Below are 22884 nucleotides of genomic sequence, written 5' to 3' on the forward strand. Positions count from 1 at the left end.
AAAACCAAGCAGCGGTCTGAGCAGTGTAACCGTTCGGAATGCAGTGCACACCTCTGGTCACACCACTGGTCGCTCGAAAAATATATGACAACTGTTTGCTAGCAAACAGTTTTTCGATCTGAGTTCTAGGCTTTCTGGCAGAAATATGTTGCCGTTTTGAAAACGGGAGAGCCTCTCCTTTCAGAAGTAAATCGTTAATTTTTAGCGAAAGTGAAAACCGGAGCCTGCACGATTAGCTATTAGGCTAACATATGTAAACGAATTAAAAGCTACAGGTATTAGCCAATGAGTAGCGGCTGCAGCGCTGGAACGGGGTGGGTAAGCAACTGAAGGTGAATTTTTCCATTCTGAATATAGTAATGATCCAATCTGAGCCAGATTCAATCTGTTTTCTCGTATCTTCAAAATTGTGGATGCCACAGATTTTCGTTTTTTTTTGAAAGACCAGATAGTAGCCAATTTATGTACTGGCAGTTACAGTTGTTGTGTAGTAGTATTGATTAATCACTGGAAATCGACATGACCATAATTAAATCCGTCTTGACAAAATTAATGAACCGTTTAAACGGAAGGAGTTTTCAGTGATTCAGATTGGCGATTGCAGTGACAATTTTCAAAATATGGTTCTCTTTTCTACGGCGAACTGTGCAGAAGCATTGAAACATCTCAATTTGATTTTTCTTAAACCAATTTATACTATTTTTTTCATTAAAAATTTTGAAGTTAATTTTTGGTGGGTCTCCTTGTCATTAAAGCCACCTCATTTGGCCGACGATGAATAGTTCAAGAGAACTTTGTTGGATTTTTTATTAGTTGAGAGGAATTAAATTAACTTATTGGAAAAAAAATTAATTTTGTTTTTAAAGGTAGTTTTTCTATTTCTTTCGTTTGGTCAAAATTACCGAAAAAAAGAGTTACAACCAATAGTTTTCAGAAAACAGGATTATATCTATCAAGCTTAAAGCTGTTAAGCTGCCAAAAAGCGGTGATTAATGTACAGTGGATTAAATATTATTTATTTATACTACAGTTGATGCCTATACATTCAGCTAGATCAGGAACTTTCAATCACCGATCATCCAGTACATATTTTTTAATATTTGCCATAATTTGTGATCACCTCATTTGGTCTCCCATTTTGTCCATTTGTCCATTTTCGTGGCTACAACGACCTCACTTAAACTCTGCCACCCAAAATTTTATTGTTATAAACGAAGGAGCAGAATCAAGGCGATAGAAGTTTTGGTTGGACTAAGACCTTTCAAATGAAAGTATTGAATCATATTTCTTTGCTTCTCGGCCCTGACTCTCTAAAAAATTAAGCAGTTCATGAGTTAATCCCAAGTTTTTGGCTATTTATATTTAGACATTCATCGTTTGTAGGTTGGGGGTGGGGGTAACCCTTCGATCTTCAAAATAGGTTTGAGATAGACCCTTTTTAAAGATTTCTTTATCTGGAGATAAATAACAGGAAGCGAAGGTTCACAAGCTAGAAGTCTCCTGTTCGATTTGGTGACGACATTCAAATCAAACCCAGTGCCCATGAAAAAATAAAACCGCAAGCGAGACCATACACATACACATTGACAATATATGTCCACACTCCAATGTTTTTATTGGTGTTCTTTATAAATGCGCTTAATTATTGTTTGATTTAGTCTAATTTCTGTTTTCCTGTGCGGGTCAGGTCTAAGCAAATCAAAAGAAACAAGGAAGCAGGGGAAATCAATGAGAAAAATGAACAGAGTTTATGAAAATATACACAACTTGCGGTTTATTAACCAATTAAAACATTCTAAAAGTACCAAATAAAAAAATATGATTCTCACTTGAATACTCGCTATAAATATAAATACATATGTTAAAAAGTTAAGGCTAAATATATGATTGCGAAACCAACCGTAAACGGTTTGGAAACTGGAATTTCGAAACTTCACTTGTACGAGTAATATTGGGGTTTGCTTGTTTTTGTTTGTCTGTTCGTTTCTCGTCGTGTCTTGTTTTGTCTTAATTGGTTTGTAGTTACCGCTATTACACTACAGGATTATCGTGGTGTATGTGGTAATGTGCGAATAAATAAAAGCCTATAACATAGCGTTCTAAAATACATAATACAAAAACTACGCGGCGCCAACGACAACGTCGCAAGTGGGCGTGATTAGATTCTGTTTAAACACCCCACACGGCCATAATTCATCTGTTGTAGTCGCCGCATCCGATTTCCTTGTTGCCCATTGTCCAGTAATGATCCAATATATCCTCGCTGGTGAAGCGAACATCGGGATCAGATTGAAGCATGTTGGCGATTAGATCGCGCACGCCATCACCAATATCCGACCAGTAGGGATCGGGGAACTCGTACACACCAGAGATGATGGCGTCGAAAAGCGGCTCCTGTTGGTTGTCAGGCGCCACAAACGGTGGAAAGCCGCAGAGCAGTATGTACAATATGATGCCAGCGGCCCAAACATCGATCTGCGGTGAGCAGGACAAATAAACAAATCAATTAAATTGCAGCATTAATACTTATATGTAAGTATTTACCTTCAAGCCGTACCCCACTTCCAGCAATATTTCGGGTGCCACATAAGTAGGCGTGCCGCAGACGGCGTATAGAGGCTCGGTGACTTCACAGGCCAGTCCAAAGTCAGCTAGTTTCAGTTGAACGACATTTCCAAACTCATCCAGTTCAACCTGCGAGCAGGGCACAGAGGCAACAGTGTCAACAGGATTACTTGATTCAATGTAACATTTTGGGACTTACCAAGAGGTTCTCCGGCTTAATATCTCGGTGCACAATGCCCATGGAATGTAGGTAAGACATGGCTGAGCCCAGATGTCGGATCATGATGCGCGACTGGCTCTCCGAGAATCGCGTCACCTGGGTAATTGCATCAAAAAGATCGCCCCCTGAGAAATGAAGATAAATTAGTAATTTGCGATTTATGATACATTTCAGACTGCAGCCGTTGGTTCGATAAGAGGTGATGTTATTGTTCATAGACCTACCACTCACATACTCCAGCACCAGATACATGTTGGTATTCTGGTCCACATCCAAGACGAGCGAGATAATATGCGGATGGTGGAGCTTCTTCATGACGCGCACCTCCGCGTCGATGTAGTGCTCTTTACCCTTGCACTTGCTCTTGTCGATTATTTTTAGAGCGCGAGGAATGCCCGTCTGGCGTTCCTTAATTTTCAGCACAATGGCGAAGTTGCCGTCGCCAATGATTTGGCTTAGCGTATAGTTGTCGCGTATGGCAGCTGGCAGCTCGGCAACCTCCACGCCAGTGCTCTTGAGTAGCGCCGCTTGGTCATCGTCCTCGTTGGCTGCTGACTGAAGCTGAGCCTCAGCGTGGGCTGTCAGCTCCCCTGGCGGGTATGCCTTTTTGCTCTTGACGGGCATTTTGGGCTTGGGTCCCTTGCAGGCGGTGCCCGCCGTGCGGAGCGTCTTTCGTATAGCATTGATGGCGCGCTGTTCCTCCGACTCCAGCTTGAAGTCGTCCACGGTATTGACCCGCTCTGTACCGTAGGCGAAGAAAACATCATCCGAGCCGAAGAAGTCGGCTAGCTGTAGCACCGCGACGCCCGACAGGGTGAAGACCTTTCTCACATATCCTGTATCCAGGCGGACCACCTGCGTAATGGCGGTCAGCACGTGATCGAAGCTGGGACTGTTGCGCTTGTTTAGCAGCAATCTTATTATGCGTCGTGGCTTTGTGCCGTTCCGTATGAGGGTAACGATGCGCGGATGTACCACACTGTCTCGCTCACTGAACCGCGAAGTATTCAACGGACTACCGTTGGCAGCGGCTCCTCCGCCAACTGGAGCCGACGCACTGCTGTTGAGCACTCCGTTCTTCAACGGAGATGCGGGCCGCTGCAGCTTGGCCAAGCGATGGTTGCACGAGCGACTGTTGTTCGCCAGCGTGAGGTTGGCCAGGGGCTGGGAGCTGGTATTGTACTCCACCTTCTTGAAGTTCTCGTTATTGCAGGAGCAAACGTAGCTCTGACCGTCCTCCAGCTCCTCCAGGGCGGTAATCTAAGGGAAGAAAATCAGTATCAGTAATTAATCTGATGGATATAACACTAACCTTCTTTCCACACATGTCGTAGATGGTGCGCACAGCACCCGGTATTTTCACATTCTCCTCAAGGAGTCGAGTCAAGTCCTCGTAGAGGCTCTCGAATGACCGATATCGCTCGTTGGACACGGGTATGGTTATGCCCGGATAGAAGCGATCCCCATTGCGATAGAACTTAATGCGATGGGCCTTGCGGGTCGGTGTGCGGCTGCTTGTGATGCGCTTCTTTAGATGGGCCGTGGCTGGCACGACGCTCAGCGATGCTGCACCGCTGGCAGAGCCATTGGTGTTGGCGGTGCCAGGCGTACTCGTTCCAGCTGGAGCTGAAGTGGTCGAAGAGGCGCCGCTCAGGGAGCCGTTCGACTTGCCCACACTTCCACTGCCGGTCAGCGAACCGTTCAGATCCCTCAGCTCGTCCAGTTCCTTCTCCGGCTCCGAGTTGGAACTGGCGGGACTGTCGCAGTCACGCCGACTGTGAGAATCTGCCTCTTCCTGGGCCTTCTGCTGCTGACTGAGTTGATTGAGGAGTGCGCTCTGAGCTGCTGCCGCACTACTGGAGGCCGTCTTCTTGGGAGTGGCACTGCCGGAGGCGTTTGCCTGCAGTGAGGAGAGCACAGGGGCGGTGCAGTGCAGGCTGTTGTGCACTTCCATGCTGCAAAGAAGCAATAAAAAGACATCACACAATTAGATCGGACCCAAAGGAATAGTCTTTACAGGAACGCGTTCATTTATAGGTAGTCTTCGTTGCTGATTCCGTTGCTTGACTTGGTTTAGATTTACTTATCGTTTTATTCATACAAATGCCTATTTTTGCTATGTTTTATGACAATGTTCTGAGCAGCTTCTATTATTTATTATTTTATTGACCGCTGAACACACACACATTCCTTCTCACACGAACTGGCAAACCGGTTCGGTACTCGGTTGACCCACAGACAGTCCCCGCTGCCACCCGAGCCAAGCAACAAACTCTGAAACTATCTCTCACATGCTACGTTCAGCAAAAGTTTCAAACCGTAATTACGCTAATTTACGTAAATTGTTTCTGCTATCTGGCTCTGGATGGCCTGCTGCACTAGATTCCGTAGGGCCACAAGCTTTCTTGTGTTTCCCGCTTTCTGGGCAGGTAGCCACAAGCCCAGCCCAGCCCTGCGCTAGCGCTGGCGATGACGCCACCATTCGCAAAAGACACAAAGAAGAGGACTCCAAAACGGGCGTGTCCGTGTCCCATTTGAGAAAGACGGAAAGTTGACTCTGCTCAGGTAACCAACCACCTGAGTAAAGGCGTGGAACAGCTGCGGGGAGTCAGCGGCTTCAGGGAAACCAGACACGCACAGGCCGTGCCTTGGCCGCTCTTCTGGTTATTCGTTAAGGACTTACATACATTGCCGTTTGCTGCTTGGAGTTTGTCGGGACGGTAGGAATACTTTTAGATCACCGAAAAGTTCTGTCTGCATCTTTAGGCAGATCATTGCCAGAGTACAGAAACAATTTAGAAGGGGGGTGGGTTCAAGTTCAAAGTTGACTGTCCAATGATGTTCGTATAGTATGCTGCGGTCTACTCGAATTTTAATCAAAGTTTTTCTCACTCCCGATTGGGTGTACAATAACCTGTAAATCGGATCAGTGGATCAGAGGAAAGCGCCTGCTTTCAGGCCTTTCTTATTTTGTTTTTTGTTGTGAGTATTCAATGTATTCGCGTGCCGGCGGTTTTTATACCCGTACTCAAAAAAGAGTTAAGGGGTATATTAGATTTGTGTTAAAACAATTTGTGTGCAACGCAGAGAAGGAAACGTTTCCGACCCCATAAAGTATATATATTCTTAATCAGCATCAATAGCCGAGTCGATATAGCCATGTCCGTCTGTCCGTCTTGATGAGCGCCTAGATCTCAGAGACTATAAGAGCTAGGGCAACCAAATTTGGTTTCCAGACTCATGTGATATCACACTGCTACAAGTGTATTTCAAAATTTCGCCCCGCCCCCTTCCACCCTCACAAAGGGAGAAAATCTGTGGCATGCACAAATTTAAAGATACGATCAATCTAAAAACGCAGTCTCGTAGAGAATGCCCATATCTACCAGATTGCCGAATCTGAATCAGATCGGATCATAATTATAGCCAGAATGAAGAAATTAATTTTCTGTTGGTTCCCTCTCCTTCTGCAGCGCTGCTGAGGCTACTGATTCTCTTTCTCGCTCGCACACTCTGCCGCGTTCAGTGCGCGAGCAACCCCTAGCGGAGGAGATGTAGAATCTAAATGGTACATGTAGAATCTACATGTTAGATGTATGTATATGTAAATAAAATATGTAGCAAAAAAATGTAAAATTTTGTAAAACTCTAAGAAATCATAAGCTCAAAAATGTATATACTGACTGAGTACGGGTATAAGTAGAGTCGCGTCCCCAGAAGCGACTCACACGTTCCTTCTCGTTTTTAATGGAATGGCGATATTTTTATCTCTGCAGTTGGTAGAGCCGCTGCCGATGGCCATATAGATGGTGCCTGGCTGCCTTTCTCCTCAATGCTGTCTAATACGTGTGTGGTACGTCGTAGTTGCAACTCTATTACCTCATTACTGTGAGCTACTTGATATGACGCCACCTGCAGCAGCACTTTCAGCACAAGCACGCACAAGGCGCATCTGGGGAGTAAGCACGATATGTATAAGTACGTACTCGTTAATATATTGACTACTAATTCAAGCAATTCGCTATTTCCCCTTGACCACAATGTCTATTTAGACCAAAGACGAGATCTGTCCGCTTCCATCTGCATTTCCAAGTCGGACAAAAGTTCTCTGAGTTGGCCACCTGCAGACTTAAAGACTGGCGCTGTATGGAGCCCATGGAGTGAAGCGAGCATGACTCTTGACATTTTGTTTGGTTGCTCAGACGACGACGCGTCGCAACGTCTAGAAGTCATTTGACCTTTTTGTGGCTCAAAGCTGAAAAGTGAAAATGGCGTCCGAAATGGGGGTTTGAAGTTTAGAGGATGACATTTATAAATGGAACCATGAGAAAATGATGACAAGAAACCAACATGCTTCATGGACCGAGGCTTTTAGTACCATTCCAGATCGATCGTTCCTATGGCAGATTAATATGAATTCTGATCTGAATGTTGTGTGCATCTCTGATGCATAAGGTACAATGCAAACATCTGGGAAAACCCTCACAGAACCCTCTCCATTTGCATGGGTAGAAAAGGATTGTTTTGCCAGAGGCTATTGCGGAGGGAGTGTCAGGGAAAGACTGTCGTGGGGAAGGGAAGTACTCTCGTATATTGGACTAAGCTAAAAATCGATAAGCATGTGGCGTTGGCGGCTTCCAGTGGGTTGGCTGGCTGACTGGCTGTGTCTGGCAGTAGAATCGGAGAATCGACATAAGTGGCGACATAAGTAGGCAGTGCGGAGAGAGAGGCAGAGACCCACACATATGTTTATCCGATCCACCCAGAGAGCACACAGAGCAGACGGCACACCATAGACGACACAACAGATATCGAATTTATAATTAAATTTTACTTGTAAACAAGAATGAATAAATATTTGAATTGACATTCGCCCGAAATGGTCACACATTACGAAAACAAAACTGTGACGATAGTCACAGAAGAGAGATCCGAACCCCCACTCAAATAAAATAACCTGGAACCGGGTGGGTACTAGTCGGCGCGCGTTCACTGAACAGGTGCGTACGAGCGAAGTGGCTCTGCATGGAGCTATCCTCGGTTGTTGCTCCTAACAATAGCAACAGCAGAAGCAAGAAACACAGCAAAGTCTGTGGCAAACCACTCAATTCAGGGCTGTCCCTAGCTCTTCTTTCGTTTCTTTACTTGTCTTTTCGTAGCCAATTTTCCATAGTTCATAAAAGTTGTTAATTAGGACGTACTCTTACTCGTGTGTACATGCACTCGAATGAGTGACCGAAGGCGGTATCTGTTTTTTGTGCGAAACGAATGTATGGAATGTAACGAATGGCGACTGCTATACGATACCCTATCCTATGCCATACTCAGCACTCATAAACTGATGGCGAAACTATAGTTTGCCCTATCCTCAGGTTTATTGGAATTCCCACTTTCGAGTGCAATCTGTGGTCTTGTGGCTCCCAAAATAGGGTGCTAGTGGAAAGTGAACTCTCGCTCAAAGAGGAATTAATCAATTTCCCGCTCTTCCCATTGGTAGGACGTGAAAGAGGGAACGTATATCTAATGCAGCAGAGTTCAATCAGGGCATTTCCAGAGCTGATTGGGTCATGAACGACAGCAGCAAGAAGCAGGGGGATAAGACGTGGCAGTCGTCCTTGAACGTCGCCAGACAGCTTCAGCTGCCACAAGCATGTGGTTAATGGGGGTGTCCTAAGAGCAGAGATAGAGTCTGGTGGATTCTGCCAGGTGCTCAAGTATCTTCGCCACAACCCTTGAACTGAGTCACATAAATGCGGAAGTACCGCCCTCCAAAGAGTCGGAAGTTGTGGGAGAACGAGCAGAGGCAAGGAGAGGCATTTTCCTGCCATGCAAACACCAAAAGAATGTGAATCTGGATTCGCCAGGCGTATAATCAAGAGAAGCTTACTACCCCTACCCTTGATACTGGTCTGCAGCAACCTTGTCTGGGGTTAAAGGAAAAATTTCAGATAGAATTCCAAACAGAGCCTAAGAAAAAGTTAACACTATCTCAATTTGAATGGAATACCTGGCGTCATAGGTGAGTGGATGGGAGACGCACAAGATGATGCCTTATTGGTTCCTCATAGAGTGTGAAAATTCCACATTTCCCTGGCTGCCACAAAAACTGAGTTGCCTCGTGAGGGACAGACTTGAAAGGCAGAAACAAGACCCAGAGCGAAGTGGCACATCCCACAGCCATAGCTACGGAATGGAAAAGTAAAAGTTCAGCTCGCAGCACCACTTGTGCTGCTTCTTGGCAGATTCCAGACAAGACACTTTTCGTTCTTGATTTTCCCCCAGTGCCACCAACGCCAACCACTGGCCAAGGGGTTGGTTGTCGGGATTGTCCTTGAACTTTTGGTCAAGCTGCCAGAATGCCGGTTGTTGCAGCAACTGTCGGAGTTGCCATCATCAGCGAGAGCCAGGGATTACTGGTCGAATACGCAAATTCAAATTGATTGAGAAATATTCACGTTTACTTTGTTTTATATAATTTATAACTATAATATGGCATACAGTGAAAGCCCCACCGTGTGTACACATCTCTAGGCATGAATAAATCGTCAGGCCAGGGCAAGGCCGCCCAACGTTGTTAATTTGATTCCTTCGAATGCCATTTGAACACGGATAACATGACCCCATAGGAATCGAGGCTAGGACAGCTGCCTTTTCTTCTTGTTCTGTTCTGGATTCACCTTCAATGACATCTTCAGCGCAAAGATGGATCCAGATGGGGGGACGGGACACTAATAGCGCCACAAAGATAATCAATGCAAAGAAGTTTGGGCTGAATTCCACTCAAATTTCATCCTGCTGAAGCGGAGAATCACTGAGGGAAGACCTTTCTATCTCAAATACGAAAAGGAAAAACATCCTAAACGTTAAACGTGTTAAAACCGAAACTATTTAAATCTGTCGTTGAGCCCCCAATTTTTGTCGCAGTTGCCCAGCACACATCCAGGATGGCGAAAATTTGGTGCTGGCTGCTTGGCTAGTTGCCAATTGTGGCTCGCGTCTGCGACGTACGCGTGGGTGGGTGCTTTATTTGCAATAAAGGCGATAGGGTGAGTTTTGTGCCCGCATTTCAGTTTATTTTGCCTTTGATTGGGTTTCACTTTTTAATTGATTATCTTGAAGACATGTTGGTGGGGGCAGTGCATGGATCCGCACGCGTTTCATGATGCGGACGGGAGTGACAGTTTTACTTTACATTTACCTCTGGTTGTTACAAGCAGAGGTAAGAGCAAAGGCGGCTAACACTCGCGTTCTAACAAACCCAAACACAGTTTGCATGTGTGAGCCCTATGAATCATCCGGCCGACTCTGCCGCAGAAGAGAAAACTCAGCTTTAGGCCCGGAGAACTTGATGGTTTGCTTAGTAGGGGCTCGTACCAAGTAGAGATAGTAGATTGGATGTTTTCGCACAGAACGAATATGTTTACTGGCGATAAGTCAAACAAAGTCAGCAGAGAGATAGCTGAAAGGGGGGGAACTAAAACGCGTACGAGTACGAGCACGAGCATGAGTACGAGGGTATGGCAAAATCGCGTTAACAGGGAGAACAGGTTGCTTTTCGGCTAGAACATTGCGAATGCACGGCAGAAGACAGTTCGATTTGTTCTTTTATTTTCCAGCCAGCGGACCAGCGCACAGCAACCCCTCCCCACGGCCCTGGGACTAAATGCTGCTATCAAAATAGCGAACGGCACTGGCTTATCTACGATTTCTTTCCACTTTTAGGTGCGGTGCGGGCAGCACCTTGCCCACCACCTTCTCTTAGAGGCAGATGTCAAGTGTCGCAATGGGTTATTTTTATGCATTTTTGTTTGGTTTTATCGTGGCCTCACCTTGTGTACCAAACCGAACCCCGTAAGTCTGTGTAAGCCAACAAGGCAGTTTTTTTTTGTATTCCTCCTCCCGTTCGCTTCGCTTTCGTTTTGTTTCTCCTCTGCTCAATGCCCAGTGCTGTGTTTTGCACCAGTCACTCACTGCAGATGGGTTGGGTTGGGGTTGTTGGGCCTCTCTGTGCTCACAAGAATGCAGCTAAAAGCACAAACGTTTTGGTATAATTAACTAAAACCAATTACACTTTTTATTCCACTCGAATCACTCCCGCTTGGTTTCCCTTTTTTGCCTCTTCGCACATTTCACTTTGGCCTGCGTCTCGGGCTCTCGCTCACCCTCACCACTGCTTGCGCCACTCCCTCATCACAGATCACAGATAAACGCTAGGCACAAACTTTGTGCGATACTATACTACTGCTGACTGTTGCTGGAATTTTGCACTTAATTTAATTTAAATATTTTGTGAAAAGCATTGGAAAAGATAGAACTCGCGGTAGAGGTGGTCAAACCATCGAGGGCACTATCGATAATATCGATATTTTGCTGCTAGCCTCTAATATCGATGGTTTTGAGACTATCATGATAGTATCGAGCTACAGTCGTTGCGCTTTTAATATGTTTGGATTGTCTGCTATAAGATACGAAGACACATTTGTAAACAAATCGACAGATGGCATTTAATTTTTACAATGGACAAGTTCCTTAAAGGTTTCAATGGTTTTTTAATAATTATTAGAGCTATCACGATAGTATCGATTGTTTTTCAAAACATTCAACGTTGATATTCCTCGATTTTGATATTCCGTTTAATATTACTAGCTAGCTGGGACTCTCAGCCCTAAACAAATAATTTTATCCGATAGATACATAAATTTTCTACAAGATTGGCATGTTTTTAGAAGTCCTTTTTATTGGATTATTTACATATTAGGGTTCAAACAAAAACAACATAAAACGAATGTATCGGCGTTTTGTGGCGTTGCCAGACTCGTGCAATTCGTAGTTGCTGCGGGCTGCCACACCATGATATTTTGTGATATGAAATTCGTCAATTTTGATATTCAATTTAATATTACTAGATAGATGGCCCTCTCAGCCCTAAAAAAATAATTTTATCCAATTCCTCAATGAATTTTGTTTAGGATTGGCTAGTTTTCAGAACTATTTTTCATTAAATTGTTTACATATTAAGGTTCAAACAAAAGCGGCCAAAGCATAAAACGTAAATGTTGACTAAATGTGACGTCAGTGTTGCTGGTCAACCAAGTTTCTTTTATGCGTATGTACTTTTGTATACCTTATTTCTTTTAATTGATGCTAATTTTGTTGTTCCAAGCTCCATTGAAACATTATTTATGATTTTATACTAGATTGACATGTTTTTTACCTAATAATGCATATGTTTTGTTTTATATATATACATTTATCCCGGTTCTGAAACCTATTATTGGTACCCGTGAGCTAAAAAATTTCGTTTATGTCTTTACAAAAGAGACTGGCTAGTTTCGGCATTAATTGGAGCCTGAAATTACAAACAGTATCTCAAGTCCATAATATCTATTTTCCCAAGGTATTCAGACTTGTTGCTCATTCCGTGCCAAAGTTGCACAACAATGCTGCTACTTCATTTCCTCATGTTGCTGAAATTTTTCCCATACAAATCAAATGTATCATACGGAAACGCGTATGGAATGACGCAACAATGAATCTTTATTCCATACGCGTTCCCGTTAAGAACATGTTTCTCACACCACGAAAATGAGGGGAAAGTCACCGCAAAAATGCTCTCTTCACCACTGAAAAGAGATCAAATTTTAAAAACCCACTACGAATTTTGAAAAACCATCGATAGTACTTCCCATTTTGTTTGTGGCTGACTATCGATGGAGTTTTTTTTTTCACTATCGACAGCCCTGCTTATCATTATGGGGATTCTGGAAGTTGATTGTGATTCATTTTAGGTTGTCTTGAAGCAGATCCCTTAGCGTTTTTTTTAGGTGTCCGAGCCACCTTAAGCCTAGTACTCAGATCGAAAAAAACACCTCGCGAACATAATCAGGGTTGATATTCGTATGAAGCCGATACGAACTTTTTTACGGCAAAAACTGTTTTCTAGGCTCTGTACGGAAGGCAGTTTTCAGATCAACAAAAAAAAGGTCGGTATATACTGGAAAAGTATCCGAAGTATATGCATGTTTTTTTGGTATGCTTAGACCCACCTCGAAAATTATATCAATTTGATATATTTTGCCAGCAAACATTGCAAGAGTACAAAAAATCAAATGGAATATTTTAATAATGAAGACAAATATAATCTAATTAATGCAGTGTTATACGAATGACAATTATCTGGATATTATAATTTATTATTTTTATTAATTTTCATAAATATAAAACAAATATTGCTTTCAAAACAGTTTGTCTTCACGGTGTCCGGCACGGGAGGCGTCGCCATCTGCTGCTGCTGATAGTCAGACACATTACCTTGCCAATAAAATATTGGGGAGCCCAGGATATGGCTGGGGAAGAGCGGCCCCAGCCGAAGAAGTCCATTTTATTAACTTTAAACAAAACCAAGCAGCTGTCTGAGCAGAGTAACCGTTCGGAATGCAGTGCACACCTCTGGTCACACACTGGCTGCGCGAAGAATATATGACATTCGTTTGCTGGCAAACAGTACTTCGATCTGAGTACTAGGCTTAAAGAGTTTTTAAAATCTGGGTATTTTTTTCATGGTTTTTTTTCAGAGGTAGTGCTTCTATTTTACACATAACTTAAGTATCTTATATCTGGTTGCACAGAACTTTGCTGTTCTAAAAAGCTGACAAATGCAGCTGTAAATCCGACCCAGAGATATTAAGCTTTCAAATTCAAATTTCATCATTTTTTGCGGTATTTATTTTTCGAAATTTTGACTTTAAAAACTCGGGAAAAGTAAACAAAAAAATAGTTCTTGGCCAACATTTTTTTGTTTTAGATAGACGCATTAATTAGGCGTCGTTTAAGGTATTGCTCATTAAAATCTATGGATAAACGGTCAACTTGCAGCCGATTGACTTTTTTTCGACTTTTCCCGAGTTTTCAAAGACAAAATTTAGGAAAAAAAAATATCGCAAAAAATTATGAAATTTGGAACTGCAAAGTTCTGAGAAGCCTGCGCTGCAAGGTTTGTATTCTAATATGTTGCCTCCGTAGTTCTTCGATGGCCAACAGTCTCGGTAAAAACATTTTAATTAAGTTTACCGTAAAATTCAGATGTGTGTTTTTTTTGAACAGCTGATTGCTGTCATGCATGGAGAGTTGCCAGACAACTGCTAGAGTTGCCGAGTACATTGTTTTGTTTGACTCGCACGATATGGGATGTTTTTTGCTTTGAAATTATAAAAGTACAGCTTTGAAATATCAAATATTTTATATCATAAAAGAAAAAAAGAAAAACCAATTGTTTTTATATGATAAAATCAATAAAACTGCAAAATGAACCCTATTCGAATTGAATCTTGAGAGGTGTCAACCCTAGCCTTAGTTCGAATTTGGTTTGTGACAATGCTAAGAAAAATGAAATCGCTCGGAATTCTGTGGCACGGCGGAAATTTTTAAGCGGAAATCCTCTGCGCGGTTTCCCATATCACTATTGATTTCAACTCCGAACTCGACAACTCCGAATTCGAAAGTCCGAATCGGCCTAGGTGGCCACCTCGCTCTGCAGCGGATTGAAAGCGGAATCGTTAAGTGAAAATTCAGTCAGCGGATTGAATAGTGATTTACTAAAATGCTTATTTTATTAACTCAACATGTGTAATGTTAAATTATTTGGATGAGGGTTAACCAACAATCGAACAACCTTTATAGGAAAGTAAGATTCGAATCTTTTTGGGTGTGTTTTATGGGTGTATTTAATCAACTCGCAGGATAAATTGTGAGCGATTTTGATTCCGCTGAAAAATCAGTGTGTGGCACGGCGGAATGGAATTGAGGTGATTTTCCAGCGGAAATGATTTCTGTGGCACCCCTGTATATAAAACATTTAGACAGAGGCATTTTTTATTAGCTGGCACTGGCGCGTCGGTATAACAGCAGTACATTTTGCGCTTAACAGTACAGGGAGTAAATAAATCGACTCCGGTGCCTCATTATTTTTTTTATTATTATTATTAATTAATTTGTTTTAGCTAATTTCTGAAGCTTTTTTTAATTCAACCTTTTCTTAAATTTTTGTATTCAATCCAGCTTTATTTAACATAAAAATATTGCCAACACACGAGCCCCTAACTCTCCGTTTTCAGAAGTAAATAGGCAATTTTTTACAGCATCTTATTAAATATTGATTTACAAACTCCATCTTTTAGGTGGAATAAAAAAGAAAAAGTAAGAACGTACATAAAATACATAACCCTTTAGAAATGTATTGGAGATGCAGCCCCAAGAAAGGAACTTAATTATTTCCATATCAAATTTATATTTTTCAAATTGTTCAGAGTGAGGAGCCGTCCTCTGGTGGGGCTGGCGGGGCAACAGCTCTGCAAATTTATTCCTCCTGCAAATAACAGGTGTCTGCCCTATGTTTGGAAGAGCATGTCGGATGCCGAGCTGCAGAACGAAACTCCAGGTAATCCAGGAGGTACTCTGGGATTGACTTAGAGTTCCCGTGTTTCGTACATGGAAATAAAGCCACCATCTTAGTTTGCTTATGCGACGTAAAACAAAGATAAAACGTTGTTTACCCTGCTGCAGCCACTCGGGGCCGGGCCGTCAGTTTAAAAGATGCATATAAAGATGTACATACTCGAAAGGATGTTTGTTTTTAAAGTAGATGATTATTCTGATAACTGGCACACTGCAGAGAGCAGTGCAGACATTGTCTAATTTTGTTTTGTTGTACAGTTTGTTTATTCAATTGTTGCTGCATACAATATTACATATAATATATTCGTTTTATCTCATTTTTACATATTGCTATATCGTAAGCGTTTGAATATCTTTCGTTTGTTGCCGTGTCCACGTCCACACACTCCACCCGTTTACAAAGACATCGAAAATAAAATCAGCTAAATAGTATAAATATATAAATCAACATTTAGCATATAAAATATAGCTGGTACTACATCGCTATCGCAACTTAATGCTAGCTTAGAAGACGCGCTCTGGGTGCGATTGTGAGCTGGGATCTTCGACTGATTAATCCAATACTCGCATCATGGAACTTTTTCGGCTTTTCGAAGTGCGAAGTTCGATGAGACGATTATTGGAAAATCAAGGGGTTTTATAATTAACTAACCTTGCGTTTTTTTATTTTTTATTATGTATTTTTTAAACATTTTTATAATTTTTTCCTTAGTTCGGGTCGACGATTTATTTAAATTTACGACTTTAAATTTTGTGCTCAAAAGAAATTAGGCGATAAAGCAAATTAAATATTGTAAAGCTCGGTGAGGGACTACTTATAAATAACGGCGAAAATGCGGTGGCCACCTCCGGTTGCACTTCTCAAGCTTTACATCCATATACACCACATCAGCCCCATGGCTCCAATTGCTTCGCGCTGGTGTGTTTTGTGGTGTCTGGGATAGTTCCAAGTGTCTTAGATGCGAATGGAGAGGAAGTAGATGAGGCCAGCAAGAGCTAGGCAGCCCAAAGGCACGAGCCGGTACAGAAATAGCAGATTTTGGGGCTGCTCACGCTTCTGCTCGGTACGAAGCTGTAATATTTCATTTTTAAGCTGTACATTGCTGCTTTCTGATTTTTCTAGTCGCTCCTTGTAGACAATTAGTTCCTCCTCGCGTACTACCTGCGAGTCGTTTATGGCTGCGAGGTCCTCGTCCCAGGCTTTTTCAGTGTCCAGGCGGAGACTCTCGTCCTGGCCAGACGCCTGACGCGGCTCATTGTCAAAGACTTCGTTTTCTTTCTCTGCCTTTGCCTCTGTCTCTGTTTTAGGCTGCTCTTTATGTGAGTTGCGCTGAAGCTCCTGCCCAAGCTGTTGCTTTAGATTGTCAATCTGCTCTTTCAGAGAGTGAATGTCGCTGGTTAGCAACACCGTCTTTTGTTTGTAACTATCACATTCCTCCTGCAGCATTTCGATTGCTTGATCTGTGGGGAAATCATATTCAATATTTGGAATCTCTTCATCGCGCACCAGCGTCTCTTGGCTTTCCAACTTGTGCACTAAGAGTACAGGTTGCAATTGGTTATTCGAGGGCTCTGGCATTTCATCAATGCCATTGAGACGCGCATGCTTCGGTGAATTGTGGATGAATTCATCGCTAGCAGCTTTTGCCGCCTCTCGCTTAATGCCCGCACTAAGCTCAGGTCGCACGTTTAATGCCTGCACATCCGTCTCCTCATTCTGATCCTGCTCCTGCTCGTGATCCTCATCTTCGGAGCCGGCGTCGTTAAGGATAGCCTTCAGCACATCGCCGCCTAATACGCCTTTGCTGAGATCTGAGTTTTTTAGCAACTTCATTACCTGCGATCTACGAATCACCTTTTTCTTGTTATCAAAATCGATCTGTTGCTTGGGCGTCTTAGTCTGAAATTAGCGAAGGAGAGGGGGATTATTTAAAAACCTAGAGAATGTAAGATGGAATATGATTACCTTCTGATTTTCAGACACTGTCGTTGGTTGATCCTTCGTCTCCATGTCAGATGTTTGCTCTGTGGCTGAGTCCTTCTCCTGTGCCTCGTCCATACTTTCGTCGTCGCTGTTGTCCTCGTACGCATCATCGTCATCGCCATCGTCGGGAATTGCCGCGTCCAGCTGCTGCAGGACACTCTGCTCTTGCAGCCTCTGTTCGCTGTCATGCTCGTCAATGGTTTTCTGGAGTCGGACCACCTGCAAACGCAGCTCCTCCATTTCACGCTCCAGTTGTTCCCTCTGCAGCTCCAAGCGCTGTTCTTCTTGTTCCTTAGCCTCCTGTTGCTGCCGCAGCGACTCCTGCTTGTAATCCATGTACTCCTGCTGGAGCTTCTCGAGCCGCGCATTAAAGTCCTGCAGCGTCTGCTTCGATGTACCGATCTGAGCACGCAGTATTACGCACTCATTTTCAGAGGTCTCTATCGACAACTGTGCCCTCGACAGTGCTTGCATAGCATCGCAGCGCTCCTGGTACACCTTGCGCAGAGCCTCTTTGGCAGTTAATTGATACGTTGTCTTGTCCTCCAGCATCTTTACAATCTGTCAAAGACAAAGAAAGAGACAGAGGGCGAAGGTTTGTAACAGTGTAAGAGCAGCAGAAGGACAAATGAACCCTTACCTCGTTACGCAGCGCATTTTCTGGCACATTTTTCTCCATCATCTGCAGTTTCTTCTCCAGAAGATTGATTTTGTGAATCAGCTGGTCCTCGGTTATCATGCTCTGCCAGCATAGGGCCGAGTTCTTCCGCGTGGCGTCGAGCACACCCTGCAAACTGTTCAATTTCGCCTTGAGGGTCTTCTCCCTCTGCGCGGCTTCTTGGAGAAATGAGTTCAGGCGCTGGATCTCGTCGAAACTAATCCTATTGGGTCCCAGCAGCTGCAGCTGATCCGTATCGATTGATATGGCCTCCCTGCCATCGGGCAAGAAGAGTGTCACCCTGGCTATGATGCAGCCGTGCACCTCCTGTCGTGAGTTCTCGATCACTTCCACGCCAAACTTGACCGTGTCGCCGAAGTGAAGCTCGACTGGATCATTGCCCAGTTTGTTGTCGTTAATAAATGTGCCATTGCTGGACTTGGTATCTTTTACCCAGAAGCGGCCATCCTGTGTGTACCAGAGCATCGCGTGATTGCGCGACAAGACTTTACAGTCAAAGATCGCGTTTTCCTCGCTGGCCTTGCTCTTAGCTATCAGACGGCCAACCTTGCACTCCTGGTTCGGATGCAGCAGAATGGACCGCGTTTCAAACTTGTGCGACTTTGCCTCGCACTGAAGCACAATTTTGGCTTCGCCCTTAGCAGTAGCTGCTCCCGAATCCGTCTCCGAGCTCATGTTTAGGTCAGTGGATGCCAATGCCAATCCCAGTCCCTGTGTATGTGTCTGTGGTAATAACAGTGTGCCGTAGTCCGCCTCCCTTTGCTCCCTTTGGAGGCCGTTGTTGTGTCCGCCCAATGAACTGAAGAGACTGCTGGCAGTGGGAACACCCCCACCCACTGCCGTGTTGTTTGCGTTGAGAACCGAATTCAGTGTCATCTGTAGCACCTGGCTGGATGCAGGCAATTGGGAAAAGCGACGGTCTGGAGTGCTCGTACCCTGCAATGTGTTCGTGTTGGAGTCGGTTTCCTGCACGTTATTGTTCTCCTGGTTCTCGTCGGACTCCTCATTATTGCTGTCCGCTGTCTCCAGCTCGTGCTTCTCCCTCTCAATGGACTGAAGAAGATCCTGCTCGGTCTTCATCGTATTTGTCGAGTCCATGTTAAGGGAGTTTTGAGATTTCTTGCGTTTGACAGTCGACGCCCCTCCTCCTCCTACTGCGCCAACTGCTGCTCTCACCGTATCGAGCGATCCCCTCGCGGCTGTTTCAGTCGATACTCCTCCGTTACTCACTGTTGGTGCTCCGACTGCTCCCGATGCTGTCGCCGCTGTTGCTGGATCTGTTTTCTGTTCGTCATCCTTATTGTTCAGCCATTCGTTGCTCACCAAGACCATCACTGCACATCCGGAGTTTGTTCGCCAGGCGATTGTGTTCGGTTCGGAAATTTGGAAGAGAATTGTAGTGTTTTTTGGAGAAACGAAAAAGTCAAATGTTAAATGTACAAGCTGTTCAAGTTTAAACGGAAACGAATGCGAACTGGAATCTCACGGGCACCTTGGTTCGAGATGAAAGCACAAATACAAATCTCGAATGAAAGGTGCTTAGAAAAATGGAGTGGAGGATGGAGAAACATATATACACACATATGTTAAGAAACACACCCAATTTTGTCAGAATAACAATTTTCTTATGGTGCGTACAAGAGTTCAGTGCAGGCGCTGAATAATGTTCTGTATTCAGTATAAAAATAGATTCTTCAAATTATAATTGAACAAACCGAATGCGAGTGCGGGCCATTTCAAGAGTGCGCGTGTGGTGGTGAGAGCAGGCAGATCAGAACCGCCAAAAAAATTATCTTACTGTCGAGCGGGGAGGTGCATCCCAGAGCAGCTAGTGCTCCACATTTGAGCCGGAAGATTGCTTAGTACGTGCGTGCGATACTAAAGGAATCGGTGGGCAGTAGCAGTAGCAACCCTTCGTCCATTCCCCTTACCTTGTTGGTCCAGATGAGGCAATAGTGGAGGCCCTGGGGCACAGGGGTCCGTGACCCATCAAGGGGGGTTACAACAACAAAAACAACAGCCACCACTGTTGTGGGCGTGCGGCGCTTGACGACTGGCGACTGGGTTTGTTATGCGCGTTCGAACAATGCTGGCGCTGTGTTGCTGATTGGCATGGAACACAGCATAACAAATTTGATTGGGGCGATGGCTTCGTGTGGCTGTTGCTGTTGCAGTGCACAACTACATGCGAATGTTCCTGCAGCTGCAGCAGCTGCAGTCGGTGGCTGGCTGGTTCACAAGTTCACAGCAGTGAACGTTGGGTGGCGGGCGGAGAGGCGAGTGGACTGGCTGGAATCGCGCGACTCGCCTTTTTGCAATGAAACTGAGACACAAATGAACTTTCTGTTTTACTTTCGCTTAATTGAATTTAATTACACAGCCTTATGGCTGTGCCGCTGAAGATTGAGAATTTACCGTTTTTTGCATTTGTGGAAAAAGGGAACGAGGAATGTTTTTTGGCACACGACAAATGACAGTAGGTTTGGTTTCGTTCCAATGGGATGGGGTTAAGGGTTATCGACAATTTCCTCATCGATGCACTCTTTCACTCACCTTGGGGATTTAATAACTTTCTTCTCTTTTTACGGGTTTCTTTAACTTGATTTATCTGTTTTATTTTCGTTTGGCTTCGATTTTAATTGTTTTCAGTTCTGTTCTCCAACTCTTCACAATCGCTAGGCGTACTAGGCACGACACGACATTCTCTTGTGACTTCCCACAATAGCATGGTATGGTAGTGACATATTAAACCATGTTTGCTTTAAATATGCGTAACTTTTGTTTATAATTTCCGAGCTATTTTCCAAAATTGACAAAGAGTACATTTATACATTTAAATAATATATTAACTTCGCTATAGCTACGTGTCTGCGTCGTGTATACACTACAGCGCCAGTTCATCCAAGCGAAACGTCGCAACGGAATTTGCTGCGGGCGGTCCCAAGTGCTACCATTATACTCTTAATACAAAATAAACAACTGGATAACGTATATAACAATGTAAATTAGTCAATACATTCGAAGAATGTGGGGCAGTCGTCCATTAAGTTTTTCTTTGCATTCACATTAGAAGTCGAGAAATAGACAAAAATGGACATTATGTCCTAATATGTGTCGCTTGTATCAACTGAACTGCTACATCTATGTACATACATACATATATACTGTATGGTTAGTGCTGATAGCTATCGATAGCTTTCACAGGAGCCATCTATACCAGTGAATAGAAACTAGATTGATTTTTTTTGTTTTTAAAAAATACTAATTTAATTGAAAACTTTTAAATTTGTCAAAATTGTAAAATCCAGCACGCACTTGTCGTCCCCCGAAGAAACGCCCATTAAGATCTACAACAGCTGGGTGTGTGAAAGCATTAGCTAAAATCTGAAAACAAAACAGACAATGCAGATGTAGTTACCTTTAATTGCGCTTTCAATGCGCTTGAATTCCACAAAGATTTTGACGGCATCTTCTGGCGAAGTTCCAAATGATTCATGGATGATGACACTGTTAACTTCCCCATATTTTGTGTTACACTCGTCCTTCACTTCTGGCTCCAGCTCCTCATCTACATCGCCAGGACCAACCATGTTTCGCAGCAAGACCACTTTGCTGGGATCTTTCATTATTTCTGTTATGCTGGGCACAGGTTCAGTGACAGCAGATGCAGACGCTGCCATTGGAATCTGCGGTGGCGGCATAGCCAAATGGCCCGGACTTGACGCTGACGGAGGTGGCGACGTGGATGGTGGGGCCACGAACACATCCTTTTCGTGAATGATGCGTCCACCACGCTTCGAGGTCTTCTCCACCTGCAAGGCCATGGACATTCCCTGCTCTGATTTTCCGAGTCCTTGTCCATCCTTAAAGCCATATTTCGCCATTATCTTGGCAGCCACCGAGCTTGCTGAGTAGGGTATTGTTACATTGGAGGAACCATCTCCATTGTCGATGGATATCTCTTGCAGTGACGGTGGGGGAGCGATTGCAGCGCCCCCACCTTGTTTTGCTACAGATCCCGGGGGTGGGGGACTATACTTGTCTTCGTCGCTTTGCCGCTGTCCAAATCCGCTGAACTTCATTGACGGCGGTGAGCAGTCATCTCTGTGGTTTTCTCGGCGACCACTGCGACCACGCTTTCGATCTCTGTCCCGTTCACGGTCTTCGCGGCCGCTTCCTCCGGCACCACCGACGCCACTGTTTCGTGACTTTTCACTGTTCTTTGTTTTTTCTTTTAGTTTTTCATACTCGTTGGGCCACTGCGGATCGTACTCATCCACAAAATCCCAGTCATCTTTTTTTATGCATTCAAGGACCGGAGGTGGCAAAGCGGTGCCTGAAATTACGGGTTTGGCCACCGACACCGTAATGGCCGAAAAGGGGGGAGTTTCCGATTCCGGAGGACGCTTGGCGCGCAGATTTACCAGAGGTGTCATTAACTGAAGATGGAAAATTGTTTCACCAGCGCAAATTATGTTTTTCATACAATCTCACCGGCTTCTTAATCGGCTCCTTCTGCTTGGGAAGCTGCGCCTTTTTAACTGCGAGCTGTGTTTGCAACATTTTGATGCCCGATGCCCCCCATCCATCTATTTGACTAGCTCGAGCCTTGTCTATATCGTCGTAAAGATCCATATTTGTAATAGTATAGTTTCCTTAAAAATAATCAATCAATTGATAATTGTTAAAGTCTGTTTAAGAGTTTAATCTTGGCAGCATTCCTTTCCGTGTTTTCGATTCAGCATTTGCTTTGCGAGGGTGTGCGCAAAAGCGTTATTGACACAGAAAATTATGCCAGGATTTTGATTATATATATTCTTGGGCATTTAAGTTTAATCGCGGTCGAGAAAATAACATTGAAACATAAACATGCTAAACTCACACACACATTTATTGATCAAATATACCGTCCGACCCACAGAAATATACCGTAAAATACAAAAAAATGTATCAAGAGCGCTTTAGCCCATTATCGACCATTTG

General features: G+C 43.9%; 3 protein-coding genes across 9 annotated transcripts; all 3 read right to left on the reverse strand.

The window, feature by feature from the left end:
- Positions 1-1747: 1747 nt before the first annotated feature.
- On the reverse strand, positions 1748-11124 carry LOC111074606 (serine/threonine-protein kinase GA29083). 5 transcript variants are annotated; one of them, XM_022367451.2, is made up of 7 exons: positions 10954-11124; positions 10615-10810; positions 4098-4740; positions 3010-4045; positions 2765-2910; positions 2545-2694; positions 1748-2475 (listed from the first exon to the last, which is right to left on the reverse strand). In XM_022367451.2, exons 3-7 carry the CDS (start codon positions 4737-4739, stop codon positions 2194-2196), a joined length of 2256 nt encoding a protein of 751 aa, XP_022223143.1. In that variant the 5' UTR covers position 4740; positions 10615-10810; positions 10954-11124; the 3' UTR covers positions 1748-2193. The 5 variants fall into 5 exon arrangements, with proteins under 5 accessions (XP_022223143.1, XP_022223142.1, XP_022223144.1 ...); XM_022367450.2 differs by having other exon boundaries at positions 10948-11124; XM_022367452.2 differs by lacking the exon at positions 10954-11124 and adding an exon at positions 10912-10930.
- A 4399-nt stretch (positions 11125-15523) lies between these two features.
- On the reverse strand, positions 15524-20650 carry LOC111074571 (sarcolemmal membrane-associated protein). Of its 3 annotated transcripts, none has more exons than XM_022367390.2 (4): positions 20455-20650; positions 17863-19235; positions 17205-17783; positions 15524-17138 (listed from the first exon to the last, which is right to left on the reverse strand). In XM_022367390.2, the coding sequence occupies exons 2-4, from the start codon at positions 19231-19233 to the stop codon at positions 16194-16196; spliced, it is 2895 nt and encodes a 964-aa protein (XP_022223082.2). In that variant the 5' UTR covers positions 19234-19235; positions 20455-20650; the 3' UTR covers positions 15524-16193. The 3 variants fall into 3 exon arrangements, with proteins under 3 accessions (XP_022223082.2, XP_022223083.2, XP_022223081.2); XM_022367391.2 differs by lacking the exon at positions 20455-20650 and adding an exon at positions 19833-20199; XM_022367389.2 differs by lacking the exon at positions 20455-20650 and having other exon boundaries at positions 15525-17138; positions 17863-19364.
- Positions 20651-21140: 490 nt separating this feature from the next.
- Positions 21141-22794, reverse strand: LOC111074572 (splicing factor 45). Its single transcript, XM_022367392.2, has 3 exons — positions 22396-22794; positions 21320-22340; positions 21141-21257 (listed from the first exon to the last, which is right to left on the reverse strand). The coding sequence occupies exons 1-3, from the start codon at positions 22534-22536 to the stop codon at positions 21163-21165; spliced, it is 1257 nt and encodes a 418-aa protein (XP_022223084.1). The 5' UTR covers positions 22537-22794; the 3' UTR covers positions 21141-21162.
- Between the last annotated feature and the right edge of the window lie 90 nt (positions 22795-22884).

The sequence above is a fragment of the Drosophila obscura genome, unplaced genomic scaffold, assembly GCF_018151105.1.
Source record: "Drosophila obscura isolate BZ-5 IFL unplaced genomic scaffold, ASM1815110v1 contig_46, whole genome shotgun sequence".
NCBI lineage: Eukaryota > Metazoa > Arthropoda > Insecta > Diptera > Drosophilidae > Drosophila > Drosophila obscura.

Coding starts and splice junctions, on each gene's coding strand:
- LOC111074606 (XM_022367448.2), bottom strand. CDS start 10,976: ATGAGGGAGTGGCGCAAGCAGTG. Junction 2,911..3,009: donor GGTGCTGGAGTATGTGAGTG/GTAGGTCTATGA, acceptor TTCATTTCTCAG/GGGGCGATCTTTTTGATGCA. Junction 2,695..2,764: donor TTAAGCCGGAGAACCTCTTG/GTAAGTCCCAAA, acceptor CCCTGCTCGCAG/GTTGAACTGGATGAGTTTGG.
- LOC111074571 (XM_022367390.2), bottom strand. CDS start 19,233: ATGGTCTTGGTGAGCAACGAATGGCTGAACAATAAGGATGACGAACAG. Junction 17,784..17,862: donor AAAATGCGCTGCGTAACGAG/GTAAGGGTTCAT, acceptor TGTCTTTGACAG/ATTGTAAAGATGCTGGAGGA. Junction 17,139..17,204: donor CAGTGTCTGAAAATCAGAAG/GTAATCATATTC, acceptor CGCTAATTTCAG/ACTAAGACGCCCAAGCAACA.
- LOC111074572 (XM_022367392.2), bottom strand. CDS start 22,536: ATGGATCTTTACGACGATATAGACAAGGCTCGAGCTAGTCAAATAGAT. Junction 22,341..22,395: donor AGGAGCCGATTAAGAAGCCG/GTGAGATTGTAT, acceptor TTCCATCTTCAG/TTAATGACACCTCTGGTAAA. Junction 21,258..21,319: donor CATTGAAAGCGCAATTAAAG/GTAACTACATCT, acceptor TCACACACCCAG/CTGTTGTAGATCTTAATGGG.